Genomic DNA, 20,782 nt, shown 5'->3' with positions numbered 1-20,782 from the left:
AAGTATGTCAAAAATACAAATAATTTATTTTAAAAAATCTTGTTTTTATTATTCTTATCATTTTTATAGTCAAAACTCTGGAGTAAAAAGTCTATGGCAGGTGAGGCAGTGCCTCACATGGCTACCTCTTCTGTGCATCTCAGCGAATCTCCAGCAGTATATACTGCTGCACTTGTGTATAATGCCGGCATGTACCCCATGGCTCATATATTGTGTGCAAATCTGGCTCTGGTACTTGCCAGGGACACCTCAGCCATTTACCTCACCGCATGTCCCTGCTAGAGGGCCCTAGAGCTGTCCCAGAGTCTACTTTGCATGCGCAGGTCTCCTGGAAAATGACGTGAAGGCCATTTCCCCAGTAATTTTCATGCGTGGAACGGCCAGAAAAATGGCCACCACGCCATTTTCCTGGTGATCTCGGCAGCACGTTGCTGCTGGCTCAGGATTCTGGGGAGTAAATATTCAAAAAAAGTGGGTGCAGGGTGTGCAGTTTGGGCCCCTCGTGGGGGATGGGGTCATTAAGTCAACACGTGTGAACACACGATAAAGGCTAACAACATGGGTAAGGTCAACAGGGTTGGAACGTCGACATAAGCATTAGGTTGACAATAGCAAGGTCAACAGTCAAAATGTCGACATGTCGACAATTTGCACAGTGGAAAAAAGAAACTTAACGCATTGAATAGGCCCCAAAACCCACTGTAATTAAAAATAGGAAGAAAAAAAGAGAGGTCAGCTAATGAATGTAGAGGTCACCGCTGCCCCGAACCTGGAAATAAATTCTTTTTTTTCCAGGAAAGACAATGAGATGGCCACCTACCTGCTCCTGAGGCTAGTGTGCAGCTTGTTAAAGGAGAGACTGGTGTTCACACTGGCAAATCCTGTGATGCCGGACGGGACATCTTGTAAATAAAAATTATAATAACTGGACCTGAGAAAGAAGGAAAATTATATATATATATATATATATATATATATATATATATTTATTTTTAAAAAAAATGAATGTTTATACCATTTATATAAATTCCGAGAGTGTGTGTAGATAGATAGATAGATAGATAGATAGATAGATAGATACTGTAGATCAATGTAAATTGAATAAGGGGACACTTACGTCTTGTAGCCCATTGCTTGGCAGGTCATACTTCCATAAATACTGTTCCAGTCATCAAAACAAACGGTCTGCCATGAGGACTTGGTTGGAGAATAGGCCTGAAGTATAAATTGAGACCCATATAGTCGTACTGGAAGAGAGAAAGAGATCCCCATGTTATGCGGGAAGCCATTTCTACAGCAACAAATACCAGCAGTGAGGACGCCGCCACTGGAGTACAGCAGAAGCTATTTATCAAGCAGTGATACAAGAAACGAATAAAAGTGGTAAAATAATTCACTACTTCTGGTGCGTAATATGATAAAGTAAAATTTCACCAGCTGCAATAGAATATAAAGAAAAACTCCGGGTTATAAAGTTTGGAGCTTTCACCCCGCACCTTGAGCTGAGTCGTTAGGTCATTAACCCAGGTCTGATCCAGGATATTTTTGTGATGTGAAATGGGTATAATAGATATATGCTCAGGAACGTTACCATTCTGGGCAGGCTCGGACTGGCCTGCCGGGTACCGGGGAATTCACCGGAGGGTTAATGCCTCCGGGCAATCAACAGCTACTGACTAACCCAGCGGTGGCTGTAGGCTGGGAGGCTGATTTTGGCTCTGTTCCCAGAGAAGCGATGTGGGCTAGAGATGGGTCATTCGCGAACGAAGCGGGTCTTTTGAACGGATCCCATAAAAGACTGAGGGAGCCGCCGATCCCAAAAAGGTGACCCGTCGTTCTTTTACTTTCAGTTTCGTTTTTCATTACATCTCATTGTCCATCTAAAGGAGCCCATACACGGTCCGTTGTGGACCGGCTCCGTTCTGTACTATGCGATGCGCGCTCCCGCGCATCACATAGTACGGTACAAAAAGTATGTGCTGCACATCGCATCGGATCGCATTGCATGCACACTGCATTCACAAGGCATGCGATGCGATTTGTGCTATTTAAGTCCCGAACGGATCCGCTAAACGGACCGTGTATGGGGGATCTTAAGAAGGATTTTGTCAGAAAGAGTGAACTAGAATAAGGCCCTGAGTTACAGTGCTGCGACTGCAAGTAAAAGAAAGAATAACAAGGCTGCGGCTAGGGATGGCCATCGGTGCAGACGCCATCGATGGCGATTCTGCACCCAGCCATCGATCAGTTTTACTCGGTCATGTATGTTCTTATTTGTTCAGCTCACTGTTTTGAAAAAAGAAAAAGTAAACAAAAAAAGGCAAAAAATGATTGTAAAACAAATTATGCTTCTTTATTATCAAATTACCCCTTCTTTCAAAGTGAACCGATGAGCCGCGTAAAAGATGCAGATCTTTTCACGGACTGTTCTGCTGGATCCCAGCTCCCGTTAGCGACCCGTTTTGCCCATCTCTATGGGCGGGTGGACGTCATCATGTTCATCATGACTTCACGCGCTGGACCCGCCCATACTACCACTCCCCTGGTGGACCCTTAACGTCCCAGTCCGACACTGATTCTGGGCCACAAATGCTCAATCGCTCTACTAGACCCGTCCACTGCTCAGTAGGATCAGTGTCCAACTCATATAAAGGGAGCAATTGGAGACCACTTATGGTTGGTAGATGATCCTCACACGAATAAAACAACATCAGGCCTCAGAGTCTTTTCAGTGCTGGCAATATTGGCCAAATCCCCATGGGGCGGTTTTAGCTGAATGGGAAATGGAAGATTACAGGGATTCCTGCTCTCTTCTTCCTTCTATTCACCGATACAATCGTACAATGATCTGTGCCCATCACACACCCCCTACGTACCACAGAAGGCCTCATCTTCTCCGTTGGGGCATTGGACTGTGCCGTCGCACCACTGGGAGGACCGCACACAGCTGCCCGACGTGCCACACGTCATCTCACATTTGGGACTTACTGTATAGAAGAGAGGAGACAAGGATTGTGGGTTATTTATATATTTTAAATTAACAGCATTTGCCGTCCTCGGTTTCTGTATTTACAAAAAAAAAAAAAAAGACCCAACTATTAATTTTGATTAATTTTTAAATCACCTCTATGACAAATAATTAACCCTTTGGGTGCCAACATCTCTGTAGGAGATATACAACGTATCTGCTAAAAATGCCGGCGTCGCCCACATTTGTTATATAAATGAAAAAGTTGAGTAAAGAAAGATGATATTTCCTATATAAGGTAACGTTACTGGTCGTTATGATTGATACACGTTGGCTTGGCAATTTTCACACCTATTTCGACAAATTCACTTGGCACTCAAAGGGTTAATATTGCTAATTGAGAATAACAGAGTTATTCGTATTCTTGTCTTATCTGATACATAGGGGGACATTTACTAAGATGGGACTTCTATTACACATGGGATGTTGCTATGGGAAACCAATCAGAATCTACTTATTAAGCACCTACTAGAATAGATAATAGATATGATCTGATCTCACATCAGGACTGTCCTGTATAAATTGGCATATGCTCCAGGCACTAGGACCCAGAGAGGGAGGAGCAACCTCCAACCTGACGTGCTAATGCACATGTGCAAAGGGCAGCCATCTTTACCGTGTTACTGCAGCTTCTAAAATGAGGCACCTAATAAGTACAAAGAAGTCATGCAAACTATTCTTACCGAAATACCAGCACAGCACTGCCACTATAATCGCTGCCGCAGCCAGAAGGATGATGGCGGTAGTTATCCATATAATCTTTTTCCTCCCTAAAGGATAACAAACATCCAAATATAAATAAAATAGCTGCAACTACATCTGTCCTTTTGCAACAACAAAAAAAACCACAATTGCCCCCCCCCCCCCCCAAAAAAAAAAAAAAAAAACAACAACCCTTCTTTATTAATGAGCAAATGTCCCTTGTATATTAATAGGGTAAGGCAGGTTATCCAGGTTCATGGGTGCAAAATGAAATGGTTTTGGACTGTGCCTGAAGTGAATATTATACATTGATGGGCAGTTAAAAAACAAAACAGTACTCTATGGTATATTTGGGCCTTAACTCATTCTTGCCTACCTCATAGGTCCCAACATAATCCATTCCAGGAGGGACAAAATGCTCTGCTTCTGGATTTACTTGCCAGTGGCAGTTGCAGAGGTGGGACTGCACCACTGTACAAAATTCAAATAGGGGAGTCACACCTGCCAGTGAGTCACAGATGGTGGGGTTTAGGGTGGCAGTTGCTGGGGCTCCCCTATCTGAATTTTGGACTGTGCTGCAGCCCCGGATCTGCAACTGCCACTGGTATGGAAGTCCAGGAGCAGAGCATTTTTTTCACTCATGGAATGGGTTATGTTGGGAGGTATTCATCCTTTTTAGAATGGCCGGGAAAATTTAGTGTTTCTCCTGGCTGCACGGAAAAGTGGGCAAGTCTCTGGGAGCCGGCCCGCTGCCCTCTGCCCGCTTACAAGTGAAGTGGATGGACTTGCGGGTCAATAATGCAAATTGTGCTCAATGACCTCATAATAGCTCACACCCTCCCCACTGTCCAATCCCAGTAATCTCGGCATTGTATAGTGGCCAAGACTACAACAGCAGGTGGTGTGTGTGAAGCCACACCTACTTACTGCCCCTATTTCAAGCCATGCCCCCAAACCCCTCTCATTGTACCGACTTGGCTGCCAGGGAGTCAGCAACTACGCATCAATTCACTTAGAACCACGGATGGTTGCGCTACATGCTAAATGCAGGTATGCAATTTAAAATTACATTTTATTACACAATTATACATTTAAAACATGTTTGGAATAGCTTAAAAAAAGCTTATGTAAAAAATTGTGAAAAATTAATTGAATGTGAAAATTGTTGCAGTCATTCATACACATATTAGTGAGATTTTTCTGAGATTATTGAAAAGTCACCTGACATTCAGGTATCGCCCGTTCCTTTTTGGGCCCAAAAGGTGTTGTGAGTCCTGTTGTCAAGTAAATGGAGTGGAGTCTGCGGTAAATAGCCACTGTGCTTCCTCCAATAAGATTTATTTGGCTTTTCCCCAAAGGGATGGGTAAGCCTGGAAAGAATCACGAATGCTGAGTAAGCAGTGAGGGAGCATAAACCACTGATGGGTTCCCCAGGTTACACTTGGAAGGTCAGGTGATATGTTAATCAGGATGGGCACAAGGCCTATCAGAGCAGTGGGAGGGTATAGACAGGGTAAGAAAAGTCACATGCTACATGTGAAGCTTCCTCTGTCCGGAAAAGCCCCACCCACCCTTCCCTATTCTTCTTCTTCGGCGGCGGCGGTAAAGAACGGTCATCCTTGTAAGATCTTGATGTGTGTGTGTAGATAGTGGGGTGTCGCTCTCCCCTGACATCTATGGTCATGGACCATGCTTCTGCCCGGGGGATGGCCACCACTAGCACGAGTGGATGACTGGGGAGAGTGATCACCAATAATCAATAATCTCATAAAAGCTTTTTTAAGCTATTCCAATCATGTTTTAAATGTATAATTGTGTAATAAATGTCATTTTAAATTGCATACCTGCATTTAGTGTGTAGCGCAACCATCCCTTGTTTGCACTTTGTTTAGCTTTTAGGGGAGTGACACCCCCTTTTTTTACTGGTTACAGGTTGGCACAACAGACTCATACAGGCGCCCTTTTCAGATATGAAAGTATCTGTCCCCCATTGTTTCTTTTTCACTTAGAAACAGATAATATTATTATTATTATTATTATTATTATTATTATTATAATATTCAAGGGCGTATAAAGCTGTAAAGGGTTACGTGGTCTGACAGCCAGTTGCTAGGGGTTACTTACTTGCAGAGCACCAGTTCTCCGTTTTCACTGTCTGGTTTGCTGGCACAACGTGATGAGGGGATAATTGGGGGATGTAGTGCGGTACTGAGGAAACATATTGGGGTGGAAGAGGAACAGACTCATATACGTTGTAGGGAACTCGGTTATCGTAGTTATGGCCGTGCTCTGCCTGGAAACCCCCATTGTCAAAATAAGGTGGCGGAGGTTCGCTCTGTAAGGACAGGAAGAGAATACATTAGGTTCCATTATTCTAAAAAGAGATGGAAAAAAACTCATGTCAACATTTTCACCGCCGACCATGCAATTGTTGACCTAATGCTTGTGTCGACATACAGCATCCCTTACAGGCAGCATAAAACTGACCCGTCGCTCATACGGTACTTGTCTACTTTTCAACAAGCAACACCTATAAGCGCATTGTTAAAGTGGGCGCGTATTGATATATCTGTGGGGCGTGTCATAAAAGTCCCTTATATTTTGTGTTATTTTTTTTTTAAGTGGTACAACTTTATTTAAAAATGAATGTAGCCATAGGGACCATTGTGCTTTATAAAGTTTCTAACCAATGTTAGGAAATTGCACTAAACATCCCATTTGAATTCGTATATCTCTGATTTATTTTATAACCGCTACTTAATGAGGGTTAGGTGCAATCAGGGAGATTTATAGACTCTTCAGGGAGGTAGGGAGATTGCTGGTTTTTCTGGGAGTCTCCCAGAAATCAGGGAGAGTTAGCAAGTACACAGCAGCTGTCAGCACTTCAGAAAGAGATAAAGTGCAGGAATTGCCCAAAACAACCAATCCTCATATAAACTACATTTCTAATACACTGCTGCAAACGTATTGGCTGCTTTGGACAATGGCCCTTATTCTGATTGAGTCGGACGGCTGCGTGTGCAGTCGGACGGCTGATGTATTGTTTGCACATGTGCAGAGGCGGTTATTCGCTTGTGCGAACGCCTTGCACGTCCGCACACAGCGTCTATTCCATGCAGAAAACGATCAGTCGGAACCGACCGAGCAGGGGGTGGAGAGGGGCGTGAAGGGCTGTTTGGGCTCATTACTATATGCGTACGCCCCACGTTTCATGGACGTTCCCATGAAAACGCTGGGCGTACGTATGGTAATCCGGACGTGATGCACGTGTGGGGGGCGGACAGATGACATAGCCGGATGCCAGCTGCCCGCCCATATCCCTGCTTACACACGGAGAAATGTCTGAGTGGTCTGGAGCACTCTGTGCTGCCTGACCGCTCGGTCCATCATTCGATGGTCAGCGACCATCGGAGGATGGAGGAGGTTCCCACAGATGGAGGAGGTGATCGCATGAAACATCCCCTCGTGGTCCGTTCGCTTGGCGTCTTACCGCATTCGGACAGTGTGAGCGATCCGTACGGTAGGCGGGGCTAAGAACACTCGGTGCCCGTCCAAAATACGCATCCGTCCGAGTCATCTAGAATAAGGTTCAACGTCTGTACTTTTTATTACTCTCCAAAGCTTGATACAGTTTCCCCACAGCCATTGTATTGGAAATGTAACCGCCTCTAAAATGAAAAGTACCAACTTAGGGGTAAACGGTATGTACTAAAGCACAGTTTTTCAGAAGTGGCGATGTTGCCCATGGTCCAATCAGATTCTTCTTATGTATCTAGCACCTTCCAGAATCTGATTGGATGCCACCCATGGACAACATCTGCACTTCTGAAAACCATCACTTTAGGTTCTATACCCCATAGATCTCTTTACCTCCCCCCTATACTATAGATAGCGACATCCTTCATCTTTTGGAAGGTATTCTAAATTGTTCGTAAATGGGAAAAAAAAGGGAAAATGCCAAAGCAAAGCATGTCAGTTAAGTTACTTGAACATTCCCGGGCCTGTCCCAGTTCAGTTATCCATGCAGAACAGCTTTACCCAGTGTCTGAAAGCCTCACACTGGATAAGAATGAGAATGTTAGCAGGACCACCAGGGCATTTAGGACGCAGGTTACTGTATGGAGCAGACATTAGGAAATTCCTTGCTGGGTCTGGTGCAATATCTGGACCTATATCTGTACTCAGAGTAAAACTGCTTGTACGCTATAAACTCAGTCGCCTGATTGCCTCACTGGTAATTGCCTTTCATTCCACCGGCTTACTCATTAATCTTAAAATAAATAAAAAGGAAATAATTAGCTGGATTATTGCGGAGGTAAAAGGGTAGATGGAGATTTAAGGGGTTGCCCCACAGGTGACCTGAAATTCTAATGTGCGTCTGTCCCAGTGACTGAACAACGGTGGTAGAATTGCTGTTATTCCCAGAAGCTTCTCCCTCTACTTCCAGTATATACTGGTTAGGTCGACACGATGAATGTTGACATATATTAGGTCGACCACTAAAGGACGACAGGGCTTAGGGTGACACATGACTGTCAACCTTCCCATTGTCGACCTAATGTTTGTGTCGACCTTCCAACCCTGTTGTGTGATACTCACTGAATGCGTTAGTATAGTGGGTCTGCACATTTGTATTTTCGTATACACGCATGCTCATACCCTAAACATCGCCCCCCCCGACCGAATTCGCTATCTTCCGATCAAACCTGAATCACCCCCATTGTTACATCTGCCCCACCTGCAGTGCAGCATGGTTTTGTCCATATGCAAAAAATGCAGCATTGCTAACCGGTCTGAATAAGGCCCATGGTACAGTACAATCCCTTTATTTTTATTGTAGCTGTCATTTATACTGTATATCATACTTGCCCTCTCTTGAAAACTAGTTTCAGGGAGATTATAGTAGGATGCAGGAGGGGAGGTAACTATGATGTAACAGTGTAATGTGGGCTAGGTGACATGAGGGAGATTGCTGGACTAATGAGGGAGAGAGGGAGATTGCTGCTATGTCAGGGAGTCTCCTGCAGAATGCAGGAGGGGAGATAACTATGATGTAACAGTGTAATGTGGGCTAGGTGACATGAGGGAGATTGCTAGACTAATGAGGGAGAGATGGAGATAGCTGCTATGTCAGGGAGTCTCCTGCAGAATGCAGGAGGGGAGGTAACTAGGATGTAACAGTGTAATGTGGGCTAGGTGACATGAGGGAGATTGCTAGACTAATGAGGGAGAGATGGAGATAGCTGCTATGTCAGGGAGTCTCCTGCAGAATGCAGGAGGGGAGGTAACTAGGATGTAACAGTGTAATGTGGGCTAGGTGACATGAGGGAGATTGCTAGACTAATGAGGGAGAGAGGGAGATTGCTGCTATGTCAGGGAGTCTCCTGCAGAATGCAGTACAGGAGGTAACTATGATGTAACAGTGTAATGTGGGCTAGGTGACATGAGGGAGATTGCTAGACTAGGGAGAGGGAGATTGCTGCTATGTCAGGGAGTCTCCTGCAGAATGCAGGGGGGGGGAGGTAACTATGGTGTAACAGTGTAATGTGGGCTAGGTGACATGAGGGAGATTGCTAGACTAATGAGGGAGAGAGGGAGATTGCTGCTATGTCAGGGAGTCTCCTTCAGAATGCAGGAGGGGAGGTAAGTAACTATGATGTAAGTGAAATGTGGGCTAGGTGACATGAGGGAGATTGCTGGACTAATGAGGGAGAGAGGGAGATTGCTGCTATGTCAGGGAGTCTCCTGCAGAATGCAGGAGGGGAGGTAACTATGGTGTAACAGTGTAATGTGGGCTTGGTGACATGAGGGAGATTGCTAGACTAATGAGGGAGAGAGGGAGATTGCTGCTATGTCAGGGAGTCTCCTGCAGAATGCAGTACAGGAGGTAACTATGATGTAACAGTGTAATGTGGGCTAGGTGACATGAGGGAGATTGCTAGACTAGGGAGAGGGAGATTGCTGCTATGTCAGGGAGTCTCCTGCAGAATGCAGGGGGGGGGGGGAGGTAACTATGGTGTAACAGTGTAATGTGGGCTAGGTGACATGAGGGAGATTGCTAGACTAATGAGGGAGAGAGGGAGATTGCTGCTATGTCAGGGAGTCTCCTTCAGAATGCAGGAGGGGAGGTAAGTAACTATGATGTAAGTGAAATGTGGGCTAGGTGACATGAGGGAGATTGCTGGACTAATGAGGGAGAGAGGGAGATTGCTGCTATGTCAGGGAGTCTCCTGCAGAATGCAGGAGGGGAGGTAACTATGGTGTAACAGTGTAATGTGGGCTTGGTGACATGAGGGAGATTGCTAGACTAATGAGGGAGAGAGGGAGATTGCTGCTATGTCAGGGAGTCTCCTGCAGAATGCAGTACAGGAGGTAACTATGATGTAACAGTGTAATGTGGGCTAGGTGACATGAGGGAGATTGCTAGACTAGGGAGAGGGAGATTGCTGCTATGTCAGGGAGTCTCCTGCAGAATGCAGGAGGGGAGGTAACTATGATGTAACAGTGTAATGTGGGCTAGGTGACATGAGGGAGATTGCTAGACTAATGAGGGAGAGAGGGAGATTGCTGCTATGTCAGGGAGTCTCCTGCAGAATGCAGGAAGCGAGGAAGCTAGGCAGCTATGCTGTACATTAGACCATACCTCCCACAGGGACTAGGCCGGCAGCCTAGTCCACACCCACAAATTCCATGGGTCCCTCCTGCAGCTCTCAGAACGTTGGGAGGTATTGGACTGTATATTGGGCTTATATGGATTTATTCCATATAGGAATAAAGGTTTTCGGAATAAATGGCCGCTTTGTTAAGTTTCTATGAACATTTTGAGAATTTGGTTGCGCTAATTAAACATATTTTATTCATTTACAACATGCCCGTCTGCACATTTAAAGTGAAATAAAATAATACATAAGAACGGTACATGGATCTGCTTTCAGTTCAATAATTGACAAAACAAAGAAGGTAACGGAAGTTACGGAACGCACCGGCTTGAACATCTTTGTGATAAATCAGCGGGAGAACAATGGGAGCATCCAGTAACTTCACTTCATGGAATCTGAAAGATAAATATTAGCACCGTTATTGTCAGCTTAGTACATACGTCATATTATAGTGCACTCTCCTCTGTTCAGGCACATTAATATACAGGAGGAAGATGAGTACCCTCACCCTTATTCACTCATTGGGCGGTATTCAACCCCGGGTCACGACTGTCGAGCCGGCCCAACAGTCGTGACCCCGTCCTGTTCTCGGCCTGCTTGACTGTCCCACCTCCCGAACGCCGAAAAGGGGGCGTGGCCGTGAGATATGGCCGAGAGCTCGACAATCGATGGCCGTTCTGCCGAGATGCCCGTTCAATGCGGTCGGGAAAGACAGCATTTAATAGGCACCTGCCGCTATCTCTCCCGTCGGAAATAATTGATGCCCACCCCAAATTCGGCCATCTCCGGCAAAGATAAAACCCAATGCAGACTGTTTTTTATCAGCGAATGAAGGACCATCAAATGATTTTTTCACCCATGTGGCTGCATGCGAAGGGATATGTCAGTGTACACATCCCCTCGCTTGTTAGAAGGGATTTGAGTAGGACCAATGTCCTACTTATTCCATTAGATAATGGAATCAAGGTATTTGCCCATACAAATGGGTTCAAAATGATACAATATGCTCACAATATGCCACACAGCAGTGGATGACAGGGAGAGGCAGTAGGGTGACAGGGAGAGGCAGTAGGGTGACAGGGAGAGAGGCAGTAGGGTGACAGGGAGAGAGGCAGTAGGGTGACAGGGAGAGAGGCAGTAGGGTGACAGGGAGAGAGGCAGTAGGGTGACAGGGAGAGAGGCAGTAGGGTGACAGGGAGAGAGGCAGTAGGGTGACAGGGAGAGAGGCAGTAGGGTGACAGGGAGAGAGGCAGTAGGGTGACAGGGAGAGGCAGTAGGGTGACAGGGAGATGCAGTAGGGTGGCAGAGAGAGAGGCAGTAGGGGACAGGGAGAGGCAGGGAGAGGCAGTAGGGTACAGAGAGAGGCAGTAGGGTGACCGGGAGAGGCAGGGAGAAGCAGTAGGGGACAGGAAGAGGCAGAATGTGTCAGGGAAAAACACTGGGAGACAGGAAGAGGGTAACAGGGGCAGCAGTGGGCCCCTTAGTTCTCAGGGGCCCCGGTGCACTGCTCCTGCTGCACCAATGGCAGTTCCACCTCTGGCTTTATGCAAATGCAGTTAGGTAGTTGTCACAAATCTCACACAGGTGTAGTATAGCTCACAGACAGGGGGAAATTTACTAAAGGAAATTTGTAAAAAATAGGTGTATTTGTATCCAGAAATACACTTATTTTTTACATTTACTATCCCGAAAATACGGCAATTCGTATTGATAGCACATCAATACAAATAGGAATTGCCGTATTTTCGGGATAGTAAATGTCAAAAATAAGTGTATTTCTGGATACAAATACACCTATTTTTTACAAATTTCCTTTAGTAAATTTCCCCCACAATGTCTAGGTCGACAGCAAACGGTCAACATGAGTTTTTCACTTATTTTGTGCCAATGTCAAAAACCTGAGCACGTTAACCCCTCAATTAGAAAAAAAACTCCCAAAACTTGTCAACCATTTTAGGCGTCGACCTTTCCCCAACATTTTGACCTATTGACTGTCAGCCATCCGGATGCTGTATCTCATATAAGGACTGATTCTTTGAACGCGCAGTAACGTATATGGCAATTATTGCGCATCTATGAGCTATTCCAAGTTGGCCGACGTTCTCTTTGCAAGAAACTGGTGGCAACCCGGTGACCATGCCGAAGTAGCATGCATTAGCCACACGGATATTCAGAATAGCTACAAGTTGTAAATCTGGCTGCTCGCAAAAGTTACCAACTCACAATCCTATATAATAAAAGCCTATAACACTGCTCCTCACCTCTATGGGGGGGGTTGACGTGTTTTGCACGCCAGTGGTCACTAGATGGCGCATGACTGAGCAATTGAACGGTTGCTGCTCCGTTTGGAAGCACACAGCCAACAGCGCTGACATTACCTTTATGCTGGTGTCTAATCAGCCTCATAATACAAAAGTAGAACATGAAATCAAACCTTCAGTTTACTATTTAATTAGTTAACTATTACGATGTAAAATAGTTGGAATGTGGACAGTCCAAAGTATCCACACATAGGCCACAAGCACTGACACAGGGAATGGAGAACACAATATTTTATTTATATTCTATGGGAAACTAGCACACACTCACACACACACACACACACACACACACACACACACACACACACACACTACAGTATAAAGCTACTTACAGTAGTCAGAACTCAGTGACCGCCATGCAGTAAACAGAGCATTACAGTGACCGCTATAGAGTAAACAAAGCATCCCAGTGACCGTCATACAGTAAACAAAGCATCCCAGTGACCGCCATACAGTAAACAAAGCATCCCAGTGTCCGCCATACAGTAAACAGAGCATCCCAGTGTCCGCCATACAGTAAACAGAGCATCCCAGTGTCCGCCATACAGTAAACAGAGCATCCCAGTGTCCGCCATACAGTAAACAAAGCATCCCAGTGTCCGCCATACAGTAAACAGAGCATCCCAGTGTCCGCCATACAGTAAACAGAGCATCCCAGTGTCCGCCATACAGTAAACAGAGCATCCCAGTGTCCGCCATACAGTAAACAGAGCATTACAGTGACCGCTAAACAGTAAACAGAGCATCCCAGTGACCGTCATACAGTAAACAAAGCATCCCAGTGACCGCCATACAGTAAACAAAGCATCCCAGTGTCCGCCATACAGTAAACAGAGCATCCCAGTGTCCGCCATACAGTAAACAGAGCATCCCAGTGTCCGCCATACAGTAAACAGAGCATCCCAGTGTCCGCCATACAGTAAACAAAGCATCCCAGTGTCCGCCATACAGTAAACAGAGCATCCCAGTGTCCGCCATACAGTAAACAGAGCATCCCAGTGTCCGCCATACAGTAAACAGAGCATCCCAGTGTCCGCCATACAGTAAACAGAGCATTACAGTGACCGTCATACAGTAAACAAAGCATCCCAGTGACCGCCATACAGTAAACAAAGCATCCCAGTGTCCGCCATACAGTAAACAGAGCATCCCAGTGTCCGCCATACAGTAAACAGAGCATCCCAGTGTCCGCCATACAGTAAACAGAGCATCCCAGAGTCTGCCATACAGTAAACAGAGCATCCCAGAGACCACCATTCAGTACATGGAGCAGCCCAGTGACCAGTGGTGGATTCGGGGGGGGGGGGGCAGGCAAGTCATTTTGTAGCTGAGGACCAGGGCTTTCCAACGAGCCCAGCCCCGTGTCTCTAGCCCACCGGGAACCGGAGATATCGCCTGGCAAATCTGTAACATTTTTTCCCCATAGGATAATATGGGACCCGTCAATTCCGACCCCCACCTGGTTCCGACGGCTACCAGTTTCCCTCCTGGCATCCCAGAAGCTTGTGGTTGATCTCATTCAATTCCAAATCGCTGGGCCTTCAATATGATACCAGGCTGGTCCATATCGGTCACTCGGTTCCAGAGATATTGCGGGTAAACCAAGTTTATATTTTTAAAATGTAATTTCATGGCTGTTCATGTTCTTTGAGGGCAGATTACTCTGGAACCAAACCTTTCAGTTTCACTGGACCAAAATCATTCAAAGCCCACTCAAAAGTTCTTCAATATGATAATGGTCTCATGTAAATGGGTCAGTTGGTTCCGAAGATATAGCCGGTTAAATGAGATAACTGGTTAAAGGGGGGAGGGGTGGTTTTCTCTCCCCCTCACACCAGAAAATGCAGGGACTAGGCTGGTGTAAAAGGGGCCAACCTGGGAATGCATTTTCTGGTGTGAAAGGGGTATTATTTCAAAGAGCCGGTACCTGCAGTGCTCTGAATACAGCCAGGCTCTGCCACTGTCAGTGGCTATCACTTCTGCCTGGCGGCGGCTGTCCCCATTTACCATGAGCATGTATTCTCCCTTGGTAATGAGCATGTAATCCCACATGGCAACAAGCATGGAACCTCTGGCAATGAGCATGGAACCCTTGGCAATGAGCATGTAGATAAGCAGCACTTATGAAGCATAATTTTAATAGGCATTATGGTGTTTGGCATAGTACAAAATGGACATATTGGCGTGTAACTTAACGTGTAATGGACATTATGGTGTAAATGTTTAATGGGCGCCTTTGGTGGACAATGTCCCTGTTTCTGAAGCGTATTGTGAAGTTTGGCTTAATCTGTATGGCAGTATGTGAATTCTGGCTCAATCCATGTGGCATTATGTGAATTTTGGCTCTATCCGTGTGTTATTATGTAAATTTTGGCTCAATCCGCTTGGCATTATGTGAATTTTGGCTCAATCCGTGTGGCATTATGTGAATATTGACACAATCCATGTGGCATTATGTGAATTTTGGCTCATTCCATTTGGCATCATGTGTAAGGGGCAAGTATAATGGGATCTAGTAATTTGTTGCATAATGTGTAGAAGTTGTATATGGTGTTGACCACTACACTCAAGGACATGCCCCCTGTTGAGTGGCCACACCCCCTTTTCCGGAGCGCACCTTCGGCATGCGCACAACTACATCCTTCACTTTTGTCGCCATGGTGGGCCTGCGTACTTTAAATGCCAGGGCCTATTTTTAATCCCATTCCCACTCTCTCTCTGCCGCTCTGTTAGCATGTACACTGGCACCACTAACACCGCCCCTCCCCCACCTAAACCCTCTTTTATCATGGTGCCCCCCCTGTCATTTTATCCTGGATCCGCCCCTGACAGTGACTGCCATACAGTACGGTCCTGAGAACCTTGTCCTCTGACATTTTTACCATTTCATCTAGAAGTCTCACCTAAGTTCTTGATTTTATGACAAACGGTATGTATTGAAGCTTGGAGAGCCATCAAGTGTATGGAGATAAAACAGCAACCAAGCAGCTCCTGTCAGACTGTGACCAGGATACATGCGCCCCACCACTGATCACAAGCATTTTACTTATAGTGTACTTGGCACTTGGGATTAGTATTTTTGTTGCAAAGGAAGTCACAGATTAAGCGCAATGATGTGAGGCATGAGGCATGGGAGACTCGTACCTCCGTGTCAGCTAGAGTCGCATACAGAAAGTAACAGCGTCAGTAGTCAGGGTACCCCAGCACTACACTATTGTCACACTAGGTGTGCGAATGAGACACGTTTCATGACAAAGTCTCTCGCGGTGGAACACAAGACAAAAATCTGTGGCACGTCAGTGCAATGGGCATTATATGAGGATAGATGTACGTGGACACATCGGCACCTTTAGCGTAATGGGAAGTGGTCCAGGTAGACAGCCAACAAATTAACATGCAATAGGTCGATATACAGACAAAAGGCCAACAGAGAAGCCAGCAGCGGGCAGAATATTTCAAATTAAAAGGGCAGCCACTGATTGGTTGAAAGAGCTCTCAGCCAAACAGCGGGAGCCCATTCATTTGAATAGGGTGGCCACTGATTGGCTGAGAGAACTCTTTCAATCAATCAGTGGCTCCTGCCCGCTGCTGGCCTCTCTCTAGCTGCCTGCAGCGGGGGGAGCGGAGTAAAGGTGCGGAGGCGCGGGGGCACGGCAGCGTGGTGCGAGAGGCGAGCTCTGCGGCGTGTCAGACCCCGGACACCCTTGATAATGACCACACTTAACGATTGAGTAAACCTTCTGATCATTTACTCAATCGTTCTGTGTGTGGCCATGATCAATGGTGTTCTGGATTTCAAAGGAAATTGGATAGATAATGGATTGTCCGTGTGTGGAAGCCGTGGAATGATGACATCATCGGATGTTCCGTAATAAGAGGATTCTTTCCCTCTGTGATCACCTGCTGGGGATTTTCTTTTCCTTTTTTTTTCACTAGAGAGCAACGTAAACACAAGAATTACTACAGCAGAGCTTACGCTGTTATTCCTACGTAGCTGGGTCCTCCGCGCTGTGGATAAATCCAGCATAATGGTGTGTACACACGGATACAATCACCCTGCGATTCTGACTATATAGTCAGAATCGCATCAGTATCGCACGCAGATCGCAGGGGTTTTAACCCTTGCAATCTTGATGCAATCCCGTTGCATGCTCCCGTATCACACGGGATAAAGTCTTGGCTGCCTTGACTATATAGTGCAGATCTGCACTATATAGTCAAATTGTATGCCATCGCATGCATGCCGTGCGATTCCATCGTATCGGGGATTGCATCGCACGGTGCATCTCACTGTGTGTACACAGCACTGTAGAATTCCGCATTGTCAATGTCTGGAATCACCGGTCATACACTACACTAGTAATCCCACAATATGAGGACACGGTGTTCTTAGTCATGCAAAACAGTTTCTGCAGAGGCAAATTTCTCACCTCGAACCGGTTGTTTTTTTACATGTGATTAAAACTTCAGTGCACAGAAAGGCATACCTCCCAACTTTTAACATGAAGAAATAGGGACAGACAGACTTGGAGGTAGGAAGGCCCTGCTGCAAGCTTACAATCCATAGGACCTTTAAGAAAATGTCCGAGTTCAGCCGGCATCCTGCAAAGCCACTGAACTTGGACGCTATTAAATTGTGCGCAAAAAATCACATTACGTTATGGTAACAGCCTCCGAAAAGGGGGCGGGGCGTATGCAAATGAGGGCGCGGCTTATGCTAATTAGCCACCACCTCATTTTCATACGAGAATAGACGCTGTGCGCATGCACACAGCGTCTATTCTACTAGATTGGGGGGTCACCCCCCGCAGCGGGACAATGCCTGCCGCGGGTGGGACAGCGGGACAGTACCCGAAAATCGGGACTGTCCCTCTAAAATCGTGACAGTTGGGAGGTATGGAAAGGGCCAAATGTAATATGGAGCGAGTTCTCTGTGCCGGACAAACCCGCACAATTTGAAAGTGCAAATTTGTCAATTCCCAAATGTATTAGCCTGCAATTTTTGTTGCAATCTGAGGCTGTTACCATAACGTAATGTGATTTTTTGCGCACAATTTAATAGCGTCCAAGTTCAGTGGCTTTGCAGGATGCCGGCTGAACTCGGACATTTTCTTAAAGGTCCTATGGATTGTAAGCTTGCAGCAGGGCCTTCCTACCTCCAAGTCTGTCTGTTGTTACCCAGTTTGTTTTATCACTGTCTACTATTGTAAAGCGCAACGGAATCTGCTGCGCTGTATAAGAAACTGTAAATAAATAAATAAATAAAGGTTCAATCATTTATTTATGACTTTTCCTTTTAAATGGTTGCCCCTTTAAAAAAAATATGGCGCGTTTTGCAGGCATCCCGCATAGTCGCTGGACTGAGACACCATTACATCCCACCCTTTTAGTGGGTAAACCCGCAACTTTTAAGTTTTAATGCGAGTTCCATTGCAAGGTGCGAGGTTTGCAGAAGGCTGCGCAGATCAGCAAGACCCGTGCATGCTTCTGTATTTAAACGTTAAACCCCATACACACTAACTGAGGATATAGGGGTCATTCTGGTTGTTTCGCAGTAGGGCTGCGTTCCGATGAGGACCGATGTTTTTGTACTGCGCATGTGCATTTCTGCACATGTGCATATGCAGGGTGTGTGCACTCAGGACAGCGGCCAGGGGGCAGAGAGGGGCATAGGGTGGTGTGCGGCCCCAATAGCATATAGGAACGCTCAGCATTTCATTGGCGTTCCCATGAGAACGTTGGGCGTTCTTATGCTAATGAGGCCATGTCGCCGACCATCGAAAGATGTGGACGGATCCCACAAGGCTGCGAATGGATGTTACTGTGTATCATCCATTTGCAGGCCCTGCGAGCGATTAGCCCTTGCGAATGGGTGGCACCAGCCAGCCATTCACAAGGCGGGGTTTGTGGACTCGCAAGGCTGCGAATTTGCAGCCTTGCGAATCAAACAGAATAACCCCCATAGTGAAAGACATCGTTCAGTAAGGGCTTTCTGAGTGATATCGTTCACTATATCACTATAGTGTTCCTTCTAGGGCGGGCAGGGCGCCACTGCATGGGGGCATGGTAAGGGGGTCGGACCGGGCCCGCCATTGTCACTGTTTTGGGCGCGCCAACGTCACAAAAGGGGCGTGCCCGGGCCGTGACGAAAAGGGGCGGGCCCGGCCGGTGGGGTCACGCAAAGGGGTGGGCCCGGCCGCCGTTGTCACTGAAGGGGGTGGACCCGGCCACCCAGAAGGCTGTACACTGCCAGGAAAGTGCCGGGCATCGCTATGTACAGCGGCGCCGGGCTTCCCCGGTCACAACAGAGGGGACAGAGGCAGGCTGTTTTAGCGGGGCGCTGCCAGAGGGCCAGGGCGCATTTTGCACTTTAAAAATCGGGCAGGGCGCAGTGCCCCGCTAAAACAGCCTAGCGGGAACACTACGTCTAGCGTGTAAACTCAATATCTTTGTTGGGGTCTGCTGAACATGCAGGCCAACTAGCCACATGACCCACATGTTCAGTAGGTTCCGGTGAGGTCACTGAATGTTATCGTTTACCGATATCATTTACGCACAATAACGTCTGCCCGCAGCCGATATACAGTAGTTATGTATATTGGCCGCAGCCCCTATTGCCTGGTGTGTATGGGGCTTTAAGAGCTGGTTAAAAATGTCTCTACTAGCATGGAGGTAATTCCACCGGCAGGGTTCGTGGGCATTCGGCGGAGCGGCGCCGACCTGTTCGCTTGCAAACAAGTCTGAATCAGGCCCATAGTAACTATGCAAATGTTGATACAGGAAAAGTCGACACGTAAAAATGTCACCATGAGTTTTTCAGTGTTTTTTGGTGTCAGTGTTGACACTCCAGCACATGGACCCCCAGGTACCTCATCCCCTCGCATTGCGGTTTCCCATTACGGTTCCCAGTTGGGTTTTACGTGGATGCTATATTATGAAAAAGTCCTACCCATTAAATAAAAAAATTGTGTAAAATGAATGTTGGCCATTCCATGTGTCGACCATTGCCATGTTGATGTTTGATCATGTCGATCAGATGTGTCGACCTATTGACGTAGAAGTTGTCTGTTAGACATTGGGATGCCCTAATAAGATGACAATGAATAGATAAACAGATGCTAGGCACTAGAAAATACAATGAAAGAATAATGACTGCGCCTGAATACTGCGGCCCTGGTTTATCCAGGAGACTCCCTCAGTCTCAAAACAATTACAATGCAAAAAATTGGAGAATCATAGGCGCTGTATCCCTTGGGTGATTGGCCTGGTGTACCAACTTCTCTGTATGGTATCCCCTTGTCTAGTAGCTTATGAAGGGACCCTGCTAACTGACCTTCAGCCAGTGCCCTATATGCACATCAAGGTATCTTTAATTCGTCTGCTTCCTCCTGAACAGGTGAATACTGTACAATAGCCTGGTCTCCTCAACGGGGGACCCAATAGAAAAGGACTTACAGTACCAAAGGCTAATGCCCTATGTTCATCAAAAAGTTTCTTTAGCCGGAAGATTCCCCTCCAGGCAGTGGCGTAACTATAGCACCGCAGCCCCCGCAACCGCGCGGGGGGGGGCGCTATGCATGTGCGGGCGCCGGGGGCTGCAGTGCTATAGTTACGTTACACCCCGCCGCCCGCCGCACCAACCCCCGCAAACCCCCCCCCATCCCCAGTCTTTACCTGTGTTTAGTATGCGCTGGTCCCGGCTCCCTTCTTCTGCTGAGGACCACCACAAAATGGCAGCCCCATATAGCACACAGTTCTCTGAAACTGTCTGCTGTATGGGGGCAGACATTTTGTGGTGGTCCTCATAGCAGAAGAAGGGAGCCGAGACCAGCGCATACTGAACCTAGGTAAGACTGCGGGCGGCGGCCGGCGGGCGGAGGGGCGGGTGAGTGACTGGGCGCCCTCCCTTTAACGGCGGGGGGGGCGCCCAAAATGTAGTTACGCCGCTGCCTCCAGGTCACTCAAATGATGAAGTCCAGGTCACGAATAAAAATTGTTTATTTCCAAAACAGCAGATACAAGTAAAACCAGACTGGTTAAAAATCCAATGATAAAAAGTAAACAGGAGAGGA

The 20,782-nt window shown here is 46.7% G+C and overlaps 1 protein-coding gene across 3 annotated transcripts in view; it reads right to left on the bottom strand.

The window, feature by feature from the left end:
* Window positions 1-20,782, bottom strand: part of TMPRSS2 (transmembrane serine protease 2) — a 59,249-nt gene that overhangs the window by 11,398 nt on the left and 27,069 nt on the right. For all 3 annotated transcript variants that reach the window (XM_083171662.1, XM_083171660.1, XM_083171661.1), the window contains exons 2-7: window positions 10,714-10,784; window positions 5,855-6,065; window positions 3,712-3,798; window positions 2,877-2,987; window positions 1,118-1,247; window positions 821-931 (exon numbers count right to left, since the gene is read on the bottom strand). In XM_083171662.1, the coding sequence (XP_083027788.1) occupies window positions 821-931; window positions 1,118-1,247; window positions 2,877-2,987; window positions 3,712-3,798; window positions 5,855-6,065; window positions 10,714-10,725 (662 nt within the window). In that variant the 5' untranslated portion in view covers window positions 10,726-10,784. The remainder of the gene's footprint in view (window positions 1-820; window positions 932-1,117; window positions 1,248-2,876; window positions 2,988-3,711; window positions 3,799-5,854; window positions 6,066-10,713; window positions 10,785-20,782) is intronic.

The sequence above is a fragment of the Crinia signifera genome, chromosome 2 (genome assembly GCF_055691185.1).
Source record: "Crinia signifera chromosome 2, ASM5569118v1, whole genome shotgun sequence".
NCBI lineage: Eukaryota > Metazoa > Chordata > Amphibia > Anura > Myobatrachidae > Crinia > Crinia signifera.
Note: the sequence above shows the minus strand (reverse complement) of the source record. Positions and strands in the feature narration are given on the sequence as shown.